General features: G+C 44.6%; 3 protein-coding genes across 4 annotated transcripts; 1 reads left to right on the top strand and 2 right to left on the bottom strand.

Moving 5' to 3' along the window:
- Positions 1–3: 3 nt before the first annotated feature.
- On the bottom strand, positions 4–1,314 carry borcs7 (BLOC-1 related complex subunit 7). Of its 2 annotated transcripts, XM_086160975.1 has the most exons (5): positions 1,172–1,314; positions 744–806; positions 595–638; positions 482–502; positions 4–365 (listed from the first exon to the last, which is right to left on the bottom strand). In XM_086160975.1, the coding sequence occupies exons 1-5, from the start codon at positions 1,301–1,303 to the stop codon at positions 314–316; spliced, it is 312 nt and encodes a 103-aa protein (XP_086017101.1). In that variant the 5' UTR covers positions 1,304–1,314; the 3' UTR covers positions 4–313. The 2 variants fall into 2 exon arrangements, with proteins under 2 accessions (XP_086017101.1, XP_086017108.1); XM_086160982.1 differs by lacking the exon at positions 482–502.
- Positions 1,315–2,559: 1,245 nt separating this feature from the next.
- On the top strand, positions 2,560–10,450 carry cyp17a1 (cytochrome P450, family 17, subfamily A, polypeptide 1). Its single transcript, XM_086163852.1, has 8 exons — positions 2,560–2,874; positions 2,972–3,110; positions 4,059–4,294; positions 4,748–4,834; positions 6,509–6,727; positions 7,880–8,049; positions 8,147–8,250; positions 10,068–10,450. The coding sequence occupies exons 1-8, from the start codon at positions 2,560–2,562 to the stop codon at positions 10,346–10,348; spliced, it is 1,551 nt and encodes a 516-aa protein (XP_086019978.1). The 3' UTR covers positions 10,349–10,450.
- A 1,698-nt stretch (positions 10,451–12,148) lies between these two features.
- Positions 12,149–20,083, bottom strand: rnf166 (ring finger protein 166). The gene is made up of 7 exons (XM_086163879.1): positions 19,533–20,083; positions 19,100–19,274; positions 17,947–18,103; positions 17,327–17,439; positions 16,724–16,838; positions 15,939–16,046; positions 12,149–15,172 (listed from the first exon to the last, which is right to left on the bottom strand). Exons 2-7 carry the CDS (start codon positions 19,264–19,266, stop codon positions 15,107–15,109), a joined length of 726 nt encoding a protein of 241 aa, XP_086020005.1. The 5' UTR covers positions 19,267–19,274; positions 19,533–20,083; the 3' UTR covers positions 12,149–15,106.
- Between the last annotated feature and the right edge of the window lie 522 nt (positions 20,084–20,605).

Consider the following 20,605-nt stretch of genomic DNA (forward strand, 5'->3'; position numbering starts at 1 on the left):
CACTTTTTGTAATAATCCTTTATTAGTCCCACGCTGGTAAAACTGCAAATCGACATGTACATTTATTTTAATCAACGCAAACGTATGAGCGTGAAAATAAGGTCTCTTCAATACAGTACTCGATGCACTCCTCCTGAGGTTGACCGGGATGTCAGAAGATAACAACATGGCTTTCCCTCTGGTCAGACGGGTCAGACGCAGATCCAGCCTCAGTTCCACACCTGTGACGAACACCGATGCAGACCACGTGTCGTTCCTCCGTGAGCGTCCGGCGTGATCTCCTCCTGGGGTCGAGGTAAACCGAGGAAATCCTTCACTTCAGCAGGTGTCTCAGCTGGTCCTGCAAGTTCTTGGATTGCTCCATGCTGGAAAACGGGAGACATTACATGAGAAAAGGCCAATTTATGTTTTGTCTTGCGGACGAGTCGCTGGTGTCAACTAGCTCTCGAGAAGGATAACAAAGTGGGGTGTTTAGACTTACTTCTTCTGGATGGCCTCCTGCCTGGATAAACAGATGGTTTCTGAGTTTTAGTTTTCCACCTCGCAAACATTTAATCTATCTTTTTGTTAAAGACGCATGCAAATAATACTCACTGGTATTGTAAGTGCGTGGTAATAATGGACATTTTTCTCAGACTCTGGAAAAGATGAGAATGATTTAGATTTTCTTTTTTGGCCAGCCGATCATTTACAATCCTTTTTTCCCGATGAATGTTGTTTCAATGCTGTCATCCAACACTTACATCCTCAGAATGAAGGATGGCATCCTCCTGGATGACCATGTTTCTCGCTGCTTGTCCCAGAAGCTGCAAGAGAAACGGCGTCAGAGTCGAGTTTCTGCCTGCAGTTTGTGTCTCCACCGTTTATTTACACATCATCCTGTGCAGTAGCACGGTTTTTTCGTGTTTTTTTAGACATAGTAAATGCTAGAACGTCGCCAATTCATATGCACATACCATATAAAGGTTAGATTGTTGGGTTTTTTTTTTTTTGCTTTATTTATTTAAATTGCATTATGGAGATTGGATTTTCGGGAGGTTATTCTGTCAGTATTCCTGAGGCCAGAAGGCCAGTTTCAACTTGCAAAAATAGACAATCTGAGGTGTTTCCGGTTTTCGCTCCCGGTCTCTTTCTAAAAGACACGTTAGAAAAAATAAAATCCCTTTTTCACCTCTTGACTGCGGGATCCTTTCAACACCTGCCGGGTGAGAGCGATCACATCCCCGCTGCAAGAACCCACTTTATCGGACAACAAGCCTTTGACTGACTGTCCGAAGCGCGGCTGAGCCTCCGCCGACGCCATGTTGTTGTGCTTTGTTTTTCCGAGCTACGGAGTCCGAGAAGGGACAAAAAGCACGGCTTCGCGTCTGGAGGCCGGAGCCAAGTTAGGAAGGGAAACCCTCGTTTACCTTCTAAAAAACCCGAAATAGGCGAAATCAGCTTTTTTTTTTACTATAATTATAGAATACAGTCACAACCCTTTTTGCATCCTTGTTAAAACTTATCGTCGCAGTCGTCCTTGCGTTATTTTCCTCTTTTACGCAACGAACCGCCATTATTTCGTCATGCTGCGTAGCTTCTACCTCCATTGTTCAGAAGTTTAACTTTTTCTACGATAGTTAACATCTTCCTTTTCCTTTTGGTCGCCTTCGCCGGCGCAGAATGTTACTTCTGGGTTTTGTCACGGGGGAAATTTGGAAATGTAAAGTTGGCGAGCTGTACAGAGACGAGGCGCAGAGATTGTTGACGCCGGTCTACCTTCTTTTAGGCAACTAGGATGCAGAACACAACGTACTGTACTGTAAAAAATAAGCATTAAAAAAGCTGCACTAAAGAAAATCTGCCAAACAGTGAAGTCGCAAAAGGTGAACCGCGTTATAGCGAGGCTTTACCGTACAGTCTTAGGGCCCAAAACTCGGATACGCATATTTTTATTTCGTTAATAATGCCAAAAATGCACCTTGTTTAGTCGAATGATTGTAACATGTGAATGAGAAAGACACCCGGGCGTTCACCCGACAGGAAATTGGACGGGTGATCAGAACATGGACGCTCCCGGTGCAGAACATCACGGCGGCACTGAGCAGCTCCTCCTGCGACACACACCTTCACCCCGAGTGTGTGTGAAGGAGAGATCCCTCCGTCCTTCCTGCCGGCTGCCGTTCGACTATTTAACATCTGCTCTCAATCCGCTTTTTTCATTCCTTCATCATCCATCCATTCCTTCGCTACAAGTATTGCCGTCGTTCCCCGCCGGTCGCCATTTTTCACATGTTTTTCCATTGTCACATTGTTGACCTACCTCTTGATATATATTATCATTCTTTGTTCTTCTACTTTTAATATCTTCTCTTGCTGAGTGCGGCCGGAGACGATGTAAGGAATATTCTATCATTTAAACTAATGCTCCGTCAGCAACGTGTGTCATAACGGGATCGTCTTATCTGGTTTGAACCGGGGTCGAAACATTCAGAGTCAAGGGTGTGGCATTGAAGAGGAGACATAAAAGTTAGTCGGAGCGGCGGCTCCAGGCCTCGCCGCCTCCTCCCCGACTCCACCATGGCTTTTTTCCTGTGCGCGTCTCTGTGCGCGGTCCTGGCCTTCGCTTTTTTGGCTCTGCGGCTGAAGCTGCGGGTGTCGTCGCACGACGGCCGGGGGCCTCCCCGCCTGCCGACGCTGCCCTTCATCGGCAGCCTGCTGAGCCTGCACGGCTCGCGCTCGCCGCACGTGCTTTTCAAGGAACTGCAGAGGAAATACGGGCACACGTACTCCCTGATGATGGGCTCTCACAGCGTCATCATCGTCAACCAGCACGCTCACGCCAAAGAAGTCCTTCTAAAGAAGGGAAAGACGTTCGCGGGACGACCCCGAACCGTGGGTGCACCCTCATGCCCCGGTTATCCCGTTGAATACGTGCGCGATCTTCTTTGTACCTTTTTCAGCTTTCCACCCTGTGCTTTGTGTGCCGAAGGTAACCACGGATATTCTGACTCGAGACGGGAAGGACATCGCTTTCGGAGACTACGGCCCCACCTGGAGATTCCACAGGAAAATAGTTCACGGAGCGCTGTGCATGTACGGGGACGGTTCTGCCTCCATCGAGAAGATAAGTGAGTGCAGATCAGATTGCGTAATTTACCCTGCGATGTAAATATCACCCAAAATACCACATGCTGTATCCCCGATGCCGAAAATGAGGAATATGTGACATTTATGAATTCTTTGAGGAGTCTGTGACCCGGGATTCCCCCACGCTTCATCCAGCCGTCACGGGAATGTAGACAAACATCTGAACTCATCGACAAAAATTCAGGCTTCTGTGCAAAAACTCAACCTGGAGAAGAAATGCAGGTCAAGTCATTGAATTGGAAAAACAGCGATGGCATCGTTTGTCTTAGAATCCTTTTTTATGATCAAATTTCAAGGTCTAAACATTATTGGTCAGGTAAGATTTGAATACAAACAATTTTGTTATATTCAGTAAGTAAACAATATCTAAAGGGCCTTTTTGATTCGTCTCCTGACTGAACAAATCAAAAGAACGAGCATCACATTTCTGTAGAAGGAAAAAAAAAAGCGTGTATTTCTGAATATGTTACCTGGATATGTGAAAGAAGCAGGTCCTGTGACCAAAATGTCAATTTCAACTCCAAAATATCCTTTCCGAAGCCTCCGAAAACATGCAAATCGGACTCATTTTATCGACTGACCTCGAGCGTTCTAGAGTTTTGTCGATGTGTTATGATGATCGCGACTCCTCTCCTCGATGTAACTGTAAGTTTCCTTTTAAAAAAATGAAATGAAATGATAAAATGCGCTCATGACCAGTTACATTTTCACGCAGCAGAGAATTAACGGCACCATCGGCGATCATCTTTGCACTTTAGATCGGGACTTTTGATCAAATTTCCAGCATTTCAAATCCCACTGAGCACAACTAAGAATTGATCAGAGTACAACGACATATAAGCCATATCGTGCTGAAATGAATCGTTTGTCAACGCGTGCAAAGATTGTCGCTTTCATTTCAAGACGAGTGATCCGTGTTTCCGTCCCAGTCTGCGCAGAGGCCGAGTCCTTGTGCTCCGTCCTGGCCGAGACGTCGGCGGCCGACGCGTCCTTGGATCTGGCTCCCGAGCTGACTCGCGCCGTGACCAACGTTATCTGTTCCCTCTGCTTCAACACGTCGTTCCACAGAGGAGACAGTGAGTTCGAGGCGATGCTGCTCTACAGCCAAGGCATCGTGGACACGGTTGCAAAAGATAGCCTTGTGGATATTTTCCCCTGGTTGCAGGTAGACAACACAAATATTACCGGAGGTCGATGGTGTGCGAATTGCAAAGCGGTAAAGAGTGACTAGGAAATAGTTACCGGTAGTAATTGTTGATATTTTTTACTGCAAAGAACACGGCAGGTGCTCAGACAAGAGCTCGTATGCCGGGTTATGCAAGTAGTGACAGACAGGAAACGCTAAAAGAGGTCATCATTATTTTACGTTTTGTTGGGGTCCTTCTTCCTGGCAGCATCCCGGCATTGCACTCTTTTGCGCTTCTTATTTTGATTGTATGAGTCATTTTAAGGATGTCTGAGACCAGATAAGCATGTTGAAGGTATGCTAATATTCAGGCATCGTGAATATATTTTTACTTATTATTAATTGAGTTTTGTGGTTATTAAAAAAAAATTGTTTATAGTTTTTCTCTTCTCCCATGTTTTTAAGAGACCTCACCCTTGTCTGACCTTCTAGATTTTCCCAAATAAAGACCTGCGCCTTCTAAAGCAGTGCGTTTCCGTCCGAGATAAACTCCTGCAGAAGAAATACGATGAACACAAGGTGGGTTCCGGAGAGTTCCTTCGCTTTTCTTTACTCAGTCGCTCCGGACTCGGTAAGTACGATAAGTTACTGCGTCACACGAAGGCCAGTCTTTGGAGTGTTTTCTTAATCTGTAATTATGTAATTTATTAATCTGCCATCAATATTTGCACTCTTCCACATTTCCAAATATGCAGACAGCAAAGTAGGAATTTCTCTGCACGGGGAAACATGTTTTGACACCGTGCACGTGACAAGAAACACCTTGAATCTTATCTGCAAAATGGTCAAACAGACACGGGGGGGGTTTAGAACCAGACGTGCAAATTTGGCTTTGTTTTTTGCGCACGTGTCCTTTTTTAATCAAATAAAGTACTTAAGTGTCATACAGAATGTATTGGCATATTATGGTATTCTGGCTGGACTGAGCGATCATCCAGCGCAGGGATGCTCACACTTTTTCACCTTGTGAGCTACGTTCAAACGGCCATGTGAAAATGATCTACCGCCACTAAAAACGCCGAATATATATTTATTTGTATATCTACTGAGTAAACTTAACACAATAAATGTTTGTGGATCTTGCATAGCTGCATGAACCCTTATGTCACACCACAACATAGTGCTTTTTTGGGTAAATACCTTATTCTGGTGACTTGAATGGCATCGGCAGCACAGTTGAAGTGAGCTGGGAGAAAAACGACTGCCGTCCCGACAGCTGGGATTTTAGTTCCCTCACTTTTCTCCTTCTCGGCTCACTTTTCGGAGGGAAGTCGGTGCTGTGGTTTTTATGAACGGTCTGAAAACGCCGCTCCACGTTTCCCCTTTTTCGGTATAGCGACGGCAGACCGGCAGACGAGGCGAACGCACTTTAAAAATGACATAGTAAAAAAAAAGTCCACTCTCCTACTCATTTTAATACCCATGAGTTTGGAAGACAAATCAAATCTTTGTAGTTAGCACTTAACAGTTAAGACAATTTATATTTCATTGTATTTCTTAATCTTCCTCCCTCCTACAATTATCTATTACTGTTATGTTTTTGCTTGAAACCCTGGCACAACAATTTCCTTTCGGGATAAATAAAGTTGTTCTCATTCTCATTCATAAATTGGAAGCTAACATGCTAGCTTGCTAGCGTCTGCCAATTTATATTTCATTGTATTTCTTAATCCTCCTCCCTCCTACAATTATCTATTACTGTTATGTTTTTGCTTGAAACCCTGGCACAACAATTTCCTTCGGGATAAATAAAGTTGTTCTCATTCTCATTCATAAATTGGAAGCTAACATGCTAGCTTGCTAGCGTCTGCCAATTTATATTTCATTGTATTTCTTAATCCTCCTCCTACCTACTATTATCTATTACTGTTATGTTTTTGCTTGAAACCCTGGCACAACAATTTCCTTCGGGATAAATAAAGTTGTTCTCATTCTCGTTCATAAATTGGAAGCTAACATGCTAGCTTGCTAGAACGCACCGTTCTGTGCACACGTGCGGTGACGCCTGTGTCGGAAAAGGTCAGATTGAACAGACCGACCGTCGGTCAAGTGACAAATTTCCCAGTGAGGACGATCGGCCGACGTTTACCTTTTTAATGCCGTGCCATCTACACGAGCTGTAGATCGCGATCGACGTATCGGGCGCACCTGATCCAGCACGTGCGCCGTCCGCCGCCATGGTTTCCCCCCCAGGCAGACTACAGCGACCACGTGCAGAGAGACCTGCTGGACGCCCTGCTGAGAGCCAAACGCAGCGCCGACAACAACAACACGGCGGAGATCGGCGGGGACTCGGTGGGGCTCAGCGACGACCACATCCTCATGACGGTGGGGGACGTTTTCGGGGCCGGCGTGGAAACCACCACCACCGTCCTCAAATGGGCCGTCACCTTCCTCATCCATCACCCAGAGGTGAACCTGCGCCGTTCGTTCTCATCTAGAATGCCCCCCCCCCCCCGATTTGTGTATTTAATGAACGGATTTAAATAATCACGATTTGGAAATATATCTTTTGGATGGATGTAAAGAATGCATTCTTATTTATAAGTGGTCAAAAGAAAGTGATTGAGTATCACGCATGTTGGGGTTGATGTCGATGCTTGTTTTCTGTGTGATTTTGGGGTTTGTCAGGAACGATGAGGGTGTGCTTTGGGTTTTTTTATTACCTGGAATTGAACGGGAACAATTAATCATATTTCAGGTTTGCGCGGCCGTGACCGACGACAGCCGTGTGTTTCCCTGACTGAAACTCCACAATGTATTCATAATGGTTACAGGGAATAAATCAAACCACTAAAACATAAAAGTTAGTCGCAGCAAGACAGAATATATGTGTGTGAATGAGGGGAACCCGGGAGGAGTGGTGAGACTACAGGGAGTGGAGATCAAGAAGCTGGAGGATCTCAGGTACTTAGGGTCAACAGTCCAGAGCGTAGGAGAGTGTGGAAAAGAGGTGAAGAGACGAGTCCAAGCAGGTTGGAATGGATGGTGAAAAGTGTCAGGGGTACCAAGAGATAGAAGAACATCAGCCAGAATAAAAGGAAAGGTGTACAAGACAGTGGTGAGACCAGCGATGATGTTTGGACTAGAAACTGTTCCAATGACCAAAAGACAGCAGGCAGAACTAGAGGTTGCAGAGATGAAGATGTTGAGGTTCTCTTTGGGAGCGACCAGGATGGAGAGGATCAGGAATGAGTCTATCAGAGGGACGGCACATGTTAGATGTTTTGGAGAGAAGGTCAGAGAAGCCAGACTGAGATGGTTGGGTCATGGACAGAGGAGGGATAGAGAATATATTGGTAGACGGATGCTGGAATTGGAGCTGCCAGGCAAGAGGTCTGGAGGAAGACCAAAGAGAAGGTTTATGGACGTCGTGAGAGAAGATATGAAGGTAGTTGGTGTGAGAGAGGAGGATCCAGAGAATAGGGTGAGATGGAGAAAGTTGACTCGCTGTGGCGACACCTGAAGGGAAAAGCCAAAAGAAGAAGAAGACTAAAACATAAATGTCCACCTTTGAGATCATACTTTGAGTGGGATTTTCATTTTCTTTGTTTTGATAAACAGGTCCAGAGGCGAATCCAGGAGGAGCTGGACAGCAAGCTGGGCGGCGAGCGTTCCCCCCAGCTCAGCGACAGAGGCAGCCTCCCCTACCTGGAGGCCACCATCCGGGAGGTGTTACGGATCCGTCCCGTGGCTCCTCTGCTCATCCCTCACGTGGCTCTCGGCGACACCAGGTGCTCTCAACTTCTTCTCCTTCTCGATCCGATATCATTGAAAAGAAAAACGGTTCGTAAAGCCTCTCTCTCTCTCTCTCGGCGTGTCTCGGCGCAGCATCGGGGATTTCGCGGTGAGGAAAGGAACCAGAGTCATCGTCAACCTGTGGTCGCTGCATCACGACGACAAGGAGTGGAAGCAGCCCGACCGCTTCGACCCCGGTGAGAAAAGAAGATTTCCTTTCGGGTGCTTTGTTTCAACGCGACGACACAAACCTCGTCGTCGCCGCTCGGTTGTACCGATCATCATTAACAAGCTGAGCGCGGCCAAATTTGGACCAGTGGATATCTGATGCACTATATTTTTGGAACCGCTTCCAAATTCGGAGTCGATTCGGAGTCTCCGATGAACCCGTCGCACCCGGTGGATACTCATGCAGACGTTGGGGGAGAACATCCGAAGCCCTCAGAAGGCCCCCCCCCGCCGTCAGGTTCAAAATGGGGAACCTTCTCGCTGCAAACCCAACATGAAAACACACAAACGTATCGCTACGCCGATCACGTTTTCCTGTGATTTTAGCGCAAAGGTTACGTTAAGAACGTGCGTTTTCTGGTATCCCAGCTCTCCTGATGAGCTTGCTGACACCAACAGACTCAACGAGCTCACCAGGAGAGATGGATCTGCCCTGGGAGTGGAGCTGGAGTCTGTTGCGTAGGTGTCAGAGAAGCTCCTCAGCATCATGGACAACATCCATCACCCCCTGCATGGACACTGACGTCCTGTCAGAGCTCTTTCAGTCGTAGACTGATACCACCAAGGAGCTCCACTGAACGCCACAGGAGGTCTTTCCTCCCTGAGGCTATCAGACTTTTTAATTCCTCTTCCTTCAGCCGAAGGGAATCTTCAAATCTTTGTACTTTTTAAGACCTTAAAACACTTGATAGCCTTAACCTTGACACTTTATATTTCATTGTATTTCTTATTCTCCCTCCTTCCTACTATTATCTATTATTGTTATGTTTTTGCTTGAAACTCTGGCACAACAATTTCCTTCAGGATAAATAAAGTTGTTCTCATCTCAAAACCCATTCGACGATAGATCGCCTCCTTTCCGCGCTTCTTCTTCTCGCTACGTCCATAAATCTTCTCTTTGGTCTTCCTCCAGACCTCTTGCCTGGCAGCTCCAACTCCAGCATCCGTCTACCAATATATTCTCTATCCCTCCTCTGTCCATGACCCAACCATCTCAGTCTGGCTTCTCTGACCTTCTCTCCAAAACATCTCACATGTGCCGTTCCTCTGATAGACTCATTCCTGATCCTCTCCATCCTGGTCACTCCCAAAGAGAACCTCAACATCTTCATCTCTGCAACCTCTAGTTCTGCCTGCTGTCTTTTTGGTCATTGGAACAGTTTCTAGTCCAAACATCATCGCTGGTCTCACCACTGTCTTGTACACCTTTCCTTTCATTCTGGCTGAAAGTCTTCTATCTCTTGGTACCCCTGACACTTTTTGCTTCAGGATTAATAAAGTTCTATTCTATTCGAGAAGGAACTTGACTCGAGAAAGAAAAAGAGAAAAAATACAAGCTGAGAATTATCTTAAAATGGGCCTTTTTTTGCTTTGAACCCATTTCTTGGCATGCCATAAAAAGTGTGGTATTGTGCATGAATGCTTTTGTTTTTTTGTTTATTTTCGGGGTATATGTTCACTACTTTTCTCCACCCATTCCAACCTGCTTGGACCGTCTCTTCACCTCTTCTCCACACTCTCCTACGCTCTGGACTGTTGACCCTAAGTACCTGAGATCTCCAGCTTCTTGATCTCCGCTCCCTGTAGCCTCACCGTTCCACCCGAGTTCCTCTCATTCACACACATATATTCTGTCTTGCTGCGACTAACTTTCAATCCTCTCCTTTCCAGATCATACCTCCACCCCTCTAGATGTTCCTCTACCTGCTCTCACTACAGATCACAATGTCATCCGCAAACATCACGCCTCCTTTCCTCGCTAACGTCCGATTTTCCTGCGACGCAGGTCGTTTCTTGAACGGCGACGGCTCCGGTTTGATCAACCCGTCGCCCAGCTACCTTCCGTTCGGCGCCGGGCTGAGGGTGTGCCTGGGCGAGGCTCTGGCCAAGATGGAGCTCTTCCTCTTCCTGGCCTGGATCCTCCAACGCTTCACCCTCTCCGTCCCGCCGGGCCGCTCCCTGCCCACTCTGGAGGGGAAGTTCGGCGTGGTCCTCCAGCCGGCCAAGTACGAGGTGACGGCCACTCCCAGGCCCGGCTGGGAGAGAAACCGCCGCCCGGCGTGCTAACCGTCTCCCGTCGCTTGTTTATTTTCCCTTCCGAAACATAATCGGAGCAGCTTTTTCCAGCCACGCGTCATCGGTGCGTTCGGTATGATCACGGAGATACACTTCTACCTAGAAAACATGATTGTTTTATAATAAAATATAGCGAAAATACTGCTCCCGCTGCATCACGGTCTGTTCAGCCGCGCTCAGATATATGGAACACGGCTATCTCGTGTTTCCTTCCTGAGGAAGAGCCTACGTTAGCATTGGAGAGGGCGTTCACGTGCACGCTCGGGTGGGTTGGAGGTGCATTTGAATTTGAAAGGATGGAATCCCATCGCGAAGATTTACGCAAACAGAATTTATGATCCATGAGTGTTTCCTCTGTATTTCCTGCCCGGCTTGAACTTTAAATGACATTTCTTTCTTTGTGTGTTTCCCGTGTGTGTCTCGCAGCCGCCGTTTGTATTTGCATCGCAATTTCGTGGTTTCGTCCCAACTCTGTTTTTTGGGTGCGTGTTTTAAGACCTCAAAAGCAAGCATTTCTTAAACTGGCGCACAGCAATAAACTCACTCGAAGCAAAGCGGTGGCGTTTTGTTTCCTCCGAGTAACAACCACACACATTCTACGGCGCTCTGACTCAATATAAGAAAAAATAAATTGTATGTTTTCACAATAAATTCCTTCAACTTAGTGGTGAGATCTAGAAATTGAAATCCATGATGGTTATTTTTTCCAAATATTACTTTTTGGGCGTTTTGATCACAACATTTAAACAATTTCCATAGACGGTTGAAGGTAAACATACACTATTTGGCCAAAAGCATCGTCTCAGCCGTCCAAACAATGAGAATCAGGTGTTCCGATCACTTCCACGACCGCAGGTGTAGAAAATCAAGCACCTCGGACTGTTTTTACAAACATTTGTGAAAGAACGGGTGGCTCTCAGGAGCTCAGTGGATTCCAGCGTGGAGCTGCGATCTAAATATTCCACGGTCAACCGTCGGCTGGATGAGAAGAACGTGGAAGCGTTTGGGAACGACAGCAACTCGACCTTCGTTCCGGTGAAAGAAACTCTGAGCTTCAGCTTCAGCAGAAGAGTTGAAGCTGCTCTGGCTGCAAAGGGTGGACCCACGTCATGCTGAACCCTATGGATTAGGAATGGGACGTCATTTAAGTCCATGTGCAAGTCAAGGCAGGTGAGCAAATTTGGCCGGTGTGTGTTTTCTTAAACATAAAGCAAATAAACGCACTGTAAATGTTTGTTTCTAGAATGTGCATCGGTGGGCGTCAAAGATGCGCTAACAGCCAGATTACGTTATGTAATCCTTTAAGTGAAGCACCCCTCACTGAAGGCATTTAAGTCCCTGCAAATGTCGCGGTGGCAACATTAGAATCAGATACATCTGCCAAAGTATAGAGCTGCATGTGTGTGTGTGTGTGTTAAGAGGTTTGCGATGATTTGGGGAAGGTCAAACGATTTAAGACCGATTAGTAGAGGTTACATGCCACATTCGGTCTCCGGGATTTAGCACAGAAGCTACTGTACGTCCCGTCTTTGCTGAAAGAAATCATTTACAGCCACCGATGAGCCAGGCGATTATCTTTTCTGCAAGTCTTGAATTCCATTAAGATGCACACGCCCAATATCAAACTGTCAAGTTAGAAGAAACATTTGCCAAAATGTAGTCGATACCGCAGCTTTACGCCGGCTGTCATTGGACGAGAGGCTGGTTTCACCTCGGACCGTCACCAGGCCACATATAGGGAACTTTCAACATTATTTACATCATATTTAAAAAGAAAAACACGGAGAAAAGTAAAATTTAATAACCCTCTAAATGCAGCAGGGATAGGTTTATTAGGAATATTGACACAATGACTGAAAGTAACTTTACAGAATACTTAAAAAAAAAAAACAACAAACACTTTAACATGGTCTTAACTAGAATACTTGGACTGTTAAGATGATTAAAAACATCAATTATTTATTGCAGTGCAGATTTAAATATCAGTTATACTCTGTGAGGAAAAGGGGATACAACAAGCAAAAAAACATCCCGGCGAGATCCTAATATGAGATGTGGAACTTCTGCACTTGGTCTACCTGTGAACATGAAGTGAGTTTTGTGAATTTATCTTTATCCACAATCCTCTTTGGTGAGATCCTTGTCTGTGTGCTGTCTTGCACTCAGCTCATTTCTTTTTTTTGAATAAACACTAAAGATACATACATGATAAACTAACATACTATATTTAAATACATATATATATTTGTATCCAAATAAACTTACTGCTCCTTATGAGTTTTACAAAAGTACAACATCTTTGTCAGGTTATTCTTTTTTAAAAAAACTGCTCAGTCTGAAGTGGAATTTCAATGAAAATGATTTAAACAGGAGTAAACATACAAAAATAATTTGAGCGACTTATCAATCAATCTAACCCACTTAAAGTGCAAACAATCATCCAAAACACAACTGTTGTTTTCTCTACCACATTTCCATATAAAGCACACTTCTCGTGTGTGTGTGTGTGTGTGTGTGTGTGTGTGTTCGCGTGCGCGCTGGTTTTGTGCCTCCAGAAAAGTACTGCCGTCAACCATCATAACTATGGAAAATATCCTTATATTAAGTCCCATGTTGTGTTCGGAATACAAAAGGTGTGTGTGTGTGTGTGTGTGTGTGTGTGTGTGTGTGTGTGTGTGTGTGTGTGTGTGTGTGTGTGTGTGTGTCTTTACAGCCATTCAAGTTTGTACATCACGACCCCCCCCTCAAAAAAAAACCTACACACATCAGAAATAATGCAAAGTTAAATGGTTAGAAACTGATACATTTTCTGAAAATACGTCAAAATATTTATATTATTACATTTGTCTTTGTGGATGCATCATAAAAATAGTCCTCGCAGCAAAATTTACCTGAAACCAGCACACTTGTATTTTTTTTTAAAACAAATCTCTTCAGATCAATGTAATTGATGGTTTAAAAGGAAAAAAGGTCGAAAAAGTGCAAATGATCATAACAACTGGAAAATAAAAAACATGCTGACTTTGCGGGTCGTCGTGAAGGAGAAGCTCGAGGTCAGAAAACGAGATGAATAAAAGCGCTAATCTGGGAAATAATTTCATGTTGACTTTGAATAAAATGATTATTTAAGATGCAAATGCTTCAAACTTTGCCGGGACAGGAAACAGGGAACACGAGGCCAGGGATCCGCTCAGCTGTGCGACAACAAACGCACGGCTGGGTTCCCCACTTTCGTAGATGAGTGGCCTGTTTTTTTAACGGTAATGAAAATATTCTCGGTATTTTGAAATACCGTCCACAAGGCGAGCGGGGGAAAGACAACAACCCCGTCCGATAGCGAGGAGAAAAGAACACAAGTACTCAAACAGTTTGGCGTTCTTGAAAAATTCTAATTGTCACATCCAACAAAACATAGCCCGTTTTGAGTGCATAAAAGGTAATATCGGGGCCAAATCGCATTAAATCATTCTGTTAAATAGCAAAGCTGTGATATTGACTTAGATTTGTAATCTAATGGTGGTGAGCACTGTCCTCACAACAAAAATGTTTCCCAGATTTTAAGCCAACCGGTGCTTTTCTGTGCTTTTTGTGGCTCAGCTGTTCCTCAGCTCCCTCTCACCATCCAAGAACATACAGCAGGTTGACGGAGTCTCAGGAGACTCTCTGAGGTGCGGATGAGAGAGAGCGGATTCTTTTTCTACGCCAGGAACAGAAGGATGGTCTCCCTGAGTCTGGTTCTGTTTTTATTTTTACCCCCCTTGCCCCCAAGCCCCCATCAAAAGGGAGTATTGCAAAAATACAGAGGAATAGTCGGGTCTCTCGGAATAGTCAAAACAGCCTCGTCATCGTTTGTCTCGTACCTCCTGTCAAATGTCAGATGGACAAAAACGTCTGTGCATCTTTTGCAGAAATTCTGCATATAAAAAGAGATTTGCATAACTTCCAAATGTTAAATAGGGAAGAATATTTGTACGGGCCCTCCTGAGTGACCCAGCCTGCGGCCGTGTTTCTCGCAGTTTTTTTTTTTCTAATGACAGTCGAACTAAAAAGGAGACACGTATTGTACATGTTCCAGAAAGTTTCCACGCCGCGAGCTGCTCAGTATAGGATTGATGGAATAGCCGGCGTGCGGAAGGTCAGCGAGCCTGCTGGTGTTTCAGTAGGAACATGGATCGCTTTGTGTGCAAAATACAGCCGTTGCATCCGTTTGTAGCTGAAAGTGAAGAGGACGCTTAACTCTACTATAACAAAGGGATTTCCTCCGTCGCTCTTCCCGCTGTGTGTTACTTAATCGGTAACACACACTTAATCCCCGATTGTTTTATACTGAGAACCAGCAGTGAGGACTTTCCGGGCGTTCTTTCGAAGTTCTTCCAGATTTTCCAATCTGGTTGACGAGTTCAACCCCTTCCTGTTGAGGTAGCCCTTCATGCTGTGATTGGTTGTCCGGATGTGGAGCGGTCAGGCTCTTTCCCACCCGCTGATCGGGACTTGGGAGTCCGTTTTTTGAAAGTGCATCTCTGCGGGGGTTCCGCTCTATCCGGTGGAGGTTTGTCCCCCGAAAAAGGATGGATCCGACTCTCTTCGACTGCTACATGTGAAAGAAGCCCCGCCCCAGCCAGAGGGCAGGGTGTATCCATTATTTGTTTTTTTTCCGGCCCTGCCGTCTTCACACTGCGTAGACGTCTGCTCTCGGGATGTCGGCGAAGCAAAAAAGGAAAGAAAAGTAAAAAGGATGAGGTGGCGGAGTCAGTTTTCTGACAGGGATAGTGACAGAGCCGCCTGGAGGGCCGCCTCCTCGTCGATGTTGTAATCCTGCAAAGCACACGAGATGCAAATTATTAAGGAAATACTCGCGATTCCAGTTGATCAGCTGGCACGGACCGATCGATATATTTTCCAGTTGGAGATTTCACGTCATTAAGTTTAAGGTGACAAACTCCGTTTATGGTCAGACCAATTTGCTCGAGCTCGGCTTCGCAGCCGTCAATCAGAGAAAAGCGATGGACGACACGCAGCTTCCAGAGTGGCTTTTGGAGATGTTGCAAATGTGTCTTTTTTTGGAATTTTTGACATTTTTACCATTTTTTTGGACATCTTTCAATGTCCAAATATAACTTCAATATAACTTCTGGATTATTCAAAGCGGCAGTGATCTTTATTGACACAAAGTACTTCAGCAGCTTTGGGCATCGTCAGTGAAGACAAAACTAATATGATTGGTTGGTGTGTGTGTGTGTGTGTGTGTGTGAGATGCAAATGAATACACACTGACCTACAGAGTAAAATGCAATTTTTTTATAAACACTATTAATCCCTTGCGGGCTAACGCTTCAGCAGGCAAGGGGGAGCTCGGGATTTGAACCACATTTGTTACCAGGATGACCGCACTTTGAGATTAATTTATTTGTAATTTCTTCAAAACCCATTCTTTGAAGTGGAGCTATGGAAAACATTAGCATCCTAAAAATAGATTTTTTTTAATTTTTTTTTTTAAGTGACACATTTAATTAAAAAAGGATCCGCCGTGCCTCCAAACAAATGCAAATACTGAGGAGCGTAACATCCGAGTTGAACTCACAACGAAGGTGTCGTAAGAGAACTTGTGTCGGTGGAGGAGATGCTGGAGGAAGTTGGAGCTCTTGTAGCTTGGATCTCCCCACGGCATCGCTGAGCAGACGGGACACACCTGGAGACGCAAACACGGGTCAGTTTGCCAACGAGCCAAACTCATTGTGGATTTTTATGCTTAAATTCTGTAAAATAGGGCTTGACGAGCACCATCCTATCCGTAGGGTTTTGGAAAGTGCTGTTAGCTCAAATGCTAATTTATAAAGAATAACCCCATTGCAATAGAGCCCCATTATTGGAGGCCCCATTCTTTAATTTGCACTACCAATTTTTCTGTTTTTATAATTGTATGCAAAAAATGCGATCCTGTGTTTTCTGATTGTGTTTTTAATTGTTTTGTTTTTTTTAAATGCAATCACTCTACCCAGTTTTTTCTACTGGCTAAACCGTGATCTGGTGCTCACAGGCAGTGCCCCCATCCAGGACGCCCACGAGCCAGTCCGAGAGGACTTAACATCCCCGAATCAGCGTTCCCTCCTCACTGAAGGTAAGGGAGACCCTAAAAATGATTGACCCCAACAGCACAGCTCCCTAGTTCACCTACGAATTTAGTATTTCCTGTCAGTTAAATGTCCGCCAAACATTCCCAATTCCCATCTCAAACCAGTGGCAAAGAAACCCAAGTGCATGTAAGCAAACCAACCTGATTAGTATGTTGGTGAACCATAGTTTGGAAACCAAAATGGGAATATTTCATGTGGCGAATTGAAAAAAAAAAAAAAAAAAAGGTCTTACCACTTTATTGGGGTCGTTACGGTGGTTGTCCATGCAATGCTTCACTAGTTCCTGCTGGTCTAGGTTCCTTGCTCCACAGAACGGACACACAAATGTTGACCGGTTTGGAATATTGCTACAGATAAGCGGAGATGGGGGAAAAAAACCATGAATAAATAAATAAATACATCAGCAGCTTCAAGTCACTCTCAGTGGATATTTGCAGAATTCATGAAAGGACAATAAAAATTCTCTCCACCCTCCATATACAATGGTCCAAGAAAGTTCAAGAACCTGCAACCCCAGGGTCCCATCAGTATTAAACCCGTGTGATCGCAAAGGCGAACACTAAAGTTTCCACCGGTCTGGAACCCGAGTCAAAGAGGTCGAGTTAAAGCAGTACATACAAAAAGAACCCGGCTCAGAGGCACCATGCATCCATAAACATAGTTACAGCACTCTCAAACACTCCACTAGATTCGCTGAGCAGACGTGCCAGTTGCGCTGTCAACTGGCACTTCGGGCCTTGTAATATTCGCCGTAAATATGCAAAGAGGTTAAAGGAACCGGGCGTTCACTGCAGTGTTTTGAAATGTTATTCTATAAGGCGCAATGTAATTTTACCTTGGCATAGGCTGGGATGTCGGCACCACGGGGACAAACCTGGGACAGTTGGCTATTTGCTCCTGTACTTTGGAGCAAGAGGCAATGTGGGACCTCATCTTCACCAGGGTCACCTGACAACACGCACAGCAGATGGAGTAGAACATTAAAATTAACTTGGAGTACATCAACGGGGCTGACCCCAAATGACAATGATCGTACAGCTGCGGCCAAAGGATTTGTTGGCGGTTTGCCTGACTGTAGCCTTGATACAAAAATGGATTCAACACATTTCGATCAATAAGCATGAGAATTTGATGCAGAACAGATTAGATAATTGTTAATGCAATCAAGAGTACTGAAGGCTTTAGACCCAATTTCTCAAAATGTTGAATACTATGCACAAGTCTAAGTGCACATGATACACATATATGCATGAGAAACTGTGAAAAATGTGGTATTCCGTGGCAAAAACATGGGAAAAAGACATGCCATGACCGATTGCTTGCTCTATAACATGCACACCTAAAAACTTCACTGTTTTCTGATACAGTTCACGCGTAAATAAAATATGCGGTCTGAACGGATACCCAAATAACCGCTATCTTAAACGGTCAGTATCTGTCACTCCGGTGCCGTACCTTTTTGCTACAACCCCTGCACGGGGCTTTACATGAGGCCAGCTGCTTTTCCACGCTGGAGGAGCGCTCCACTTTCTTGGGGTCAAATGGGATGCGACAGAGAGGGCAGAGGGGCGACGGCACCTGAAGGCACGGCTGCAAACACTCCCCACAAAACCTGGCACGGGGCAGGGGAGAGGGGGAGTCATTTTAGAAACCTGGCAAAGTGTGGGCAAAGCCATTAGCATTCATTTTCATCTACTATATTGGTGCATAATATCACAGTTTACAAAAACGGTCACCATATGTCAATCAAATTGGTGATTTAGACCAAAAAATCATAAATAAATGCAGCGAGGTCATTTTGTCATTGGTTTCTATATGAACAAATAGCAAGAGCCCAATGCTGGCCATCAGACAATGGCATCTTCACTACCGCTAACACATATAACATTGATGATATTAATCACCACCGTCTCTAAACCAAACAGCATCCCTGGTCTCATCACCACCTTCTTGTCATTGTTACTTTTCATTCTTGCTGATAAAACTACCACGACCATCAATGATGATAGAAATAATAATATAGTCGCAGTGATGGCTCTTCAATGTTGTTGCAACGGTCCAATGATGTGAGCATTACTCTCAGTGGGTGGTAATGGAGCGGCTTAAGCAACATCTCAGTTGATCTGTAAAGTGTCAACACACACACACACACACACACACACACACACACACACACACACACACACACACACACACACACACACACACACACACAGTTTCTGCTATGCACGTCTTCTGGATATGGTAACATAAGCTGCAGGGTGCATGAGATGTTCAGCGAGGTCTCTTCAATTTACAACACAAACCTTGCAGGAACAACAATGAAAAAGTATACAGCCACAACAACAATATACATACGATATTTTTTTTTCATTGTAATGAATACATATATATATATGATACCACCATCACCATTTCTTTTACTTGTAAAAACATCATGATCATGACATTAGTAGGAGTTGATTGACAGGCTCCAAGCCTGGAGTCCATGCTGATTATCAGCGTGGGTTTGAAAAAGGAGGTCATCTTAATCCGTAGATAAAATCGGATGTGTGTTTACAGACAAAGACGACACGGCGCGTCCAAAAACAACAACAATGTACTTTACGTGTGTGCGCAGCCGGCGATGGTGACGGGTTTGTGGTACACCTCCAGGCAGATGGGGCAAGAAAACTGGGACTCGACGCCGTCGGTGGGAGCTGCCGCGCCGCTGGCGGGCTGCTGCGGATGCCGGAGCTGGGTGCCCGACAAGACAAAGCTTCGAAACATCGCCATTATGGAGCCTAAAAGGGTCGACGAGAGCCCGCCGTCCGCGAAAAAAGGAAGAAGAGCAACTGTTATTATTGTAGCTAGCTAGCTAGCTAGCGCCTGATCCGCAGAGTGAGCCGTAAACGCAACATGATGTGCCGCTTCGAGTTGCTCGTCACTTAGCAAAATTGTTCACTAAACGTTACTTTTCCCAGCCTGGGAGACATAAGGCAGAAGTAAACATTGAGAGCAGGGTTCATGGGCAAGTGTCACCGACGCGTTGCGAGACTGACCTACTGAAAAAGATGAGCTACAAAAGCTGTCAGCCGCAGAAACGCATTATCCGTGCAGTTGTCAAATTAGCGATTTTTGACACAGGCAAGTGAACGCACCAATGTACGCTCGCGAGCGGCGGATGTGACGATGACCCCCTACTGCACAGGCGCGAACAGTGCATCATGGGACTTGTAGTTTTTTTCATTATATCGCTCAGTCGAACAAGGGGAGATATTTCAAGAGTATCTTCTCACTTTATGTAAATAAAATGTGTCTGCATTTTATGTGAAGGTTGATAGTTGTTATCTATTATTATCTGTTATTTTAGTGTCTCTGAACATGCGGTGTTCTACAAACAATTGAATAAACGCGTTGATTGAGATTTCACAATTCAGGAAAGAATATAAGTCAACGGGACCCTGTGGGGAAGTTTAAGTTAAACAAGTGAACTTTGTGCCTACAGTACAAAAAGTGATCATACTTTAGTGAAAACGTTGAAAAATGGGAATTAATTTTCACCCCAAAATTGCTGAGCATGCAACTGGAGTGATAAATAAATCTTGTTTTCAACTGTGCGTTGAAGTAAAGTAATCTTAAAAAACAGAAATGACTCTGAATTTGGTTAATGTCAAAATTGATTAAACTGTTACTAGAAAACGCTCATGTCTTAACCTCAGATCATTTTTATACACTTAAAAATATGCCCTTGAGTGTCAAGTAAGGTGCTTTGAATTAAATGTATTATTATTATTACTTTATTGCTTATTACTTATTTATTATTTATAACAGCAGCCTGGATGGCACACAACTCTGACTGAGGTGCATCTGTGCTGCTTCCATAATGTCACTACTTCACCCATCCCCATGTCATGCCTCATCTCTTCTGTCTTTCTTATCCTTGTTGGTCCCAGCCTGCATTCATCCTACCTATTTTTGTTTATTTTATTCTTATCATTGCTATTGTCACTCTATTTATACAGTCATTTAGTTCTGATTGTGTATTTTTCACCCTTACTTTTCCTTTATGTTGTCCATTATTATCCCTGATGTTGTTGTTGTTATTGTCGTTGCTGCTGCTGCTGTCTACTTA

The sequence above is a fragment of the Fistularia commersonii genome, chromosome 2 (genome assembly GCF_037954325.1).
Source record: "Fistularia commersonii isolate RoL2024-O1a breed Wild chromosome 2, RoL_Fcom_v1.0, whole genome shotgun sequence".
NCBI classification, from domain to species: Eukaryota; Metazoa; Chordata; class Actinopteri; order Syngnathiformes; family Fistulariidae; genus Fistularia; species Fistularia commersonii.

Bases quoted from the DNA above. Each gene is read 5' to 3' on its own strand.
- rnf166 (XM_086163879.1), bottom strand. From the start codon at position 19,266: ATGGCGATGTTTCGAAGCTTTGTCTTGTCGGGCACCCAGCTCCGGCAT. The intron at 16,839-17,326 runs GTAAAATTACAT...GCTTATCTGTAG, and splicing joins ACATCCCAGCCTATGCCAAG to CAATATTCCAAACCGGTCAA. The intron at 16,047-16,723 runs GTAAGACCTTTT...TTGCGTCTCCAG, and splicing joins GTAACGACCCCAATAAAGTG to GTGTGTCCCGTCTGCTCAGC.
- cyp17a1 (XM_086163852.1), top strand. From the start codon at position 2,560: ATGGCTTTTTTCCTGTGCGCGTCTCTGTGCGCGGTCCTGGCCTTCGCT. The intron at 2,875-2,971 runs GTGGGTGCACCC...TGTGTGCCGAAG, and splicing joins TCGCGGGACGACCCCGAACC to GTAACCACGGATATTCTGAC. The intron at 8,251-10,067 runs GTGAGAAAAGAA...CCTGCGACGCAG, and splicing joins GCCCGACCGCTTCGACCCCG to GTCGTTTCTTGAACGGCGAC.
- borcs7 (XM_086160975.1), bottom strand. From the start codon at position 1,303: ATGGCGTCGGCGGAGGCTCAGCCGCGCTTCGGACAGTCAGTCAAAGGC. The intron at 807-1,171 runs GTGAAAAAGGGA...TTTCTCTTGCAG, and splicing joins AAGGATCCCGCAGTCAAGAG to CTTCTGGGACAAGCAGCGAG. The intron at 503-594 runs GTGAGTATTATT...CTGTTTATCCAG, and splicing joins ACCACGCACTTACAATACCA to GCAGGAGGCCATCCAGAAGA.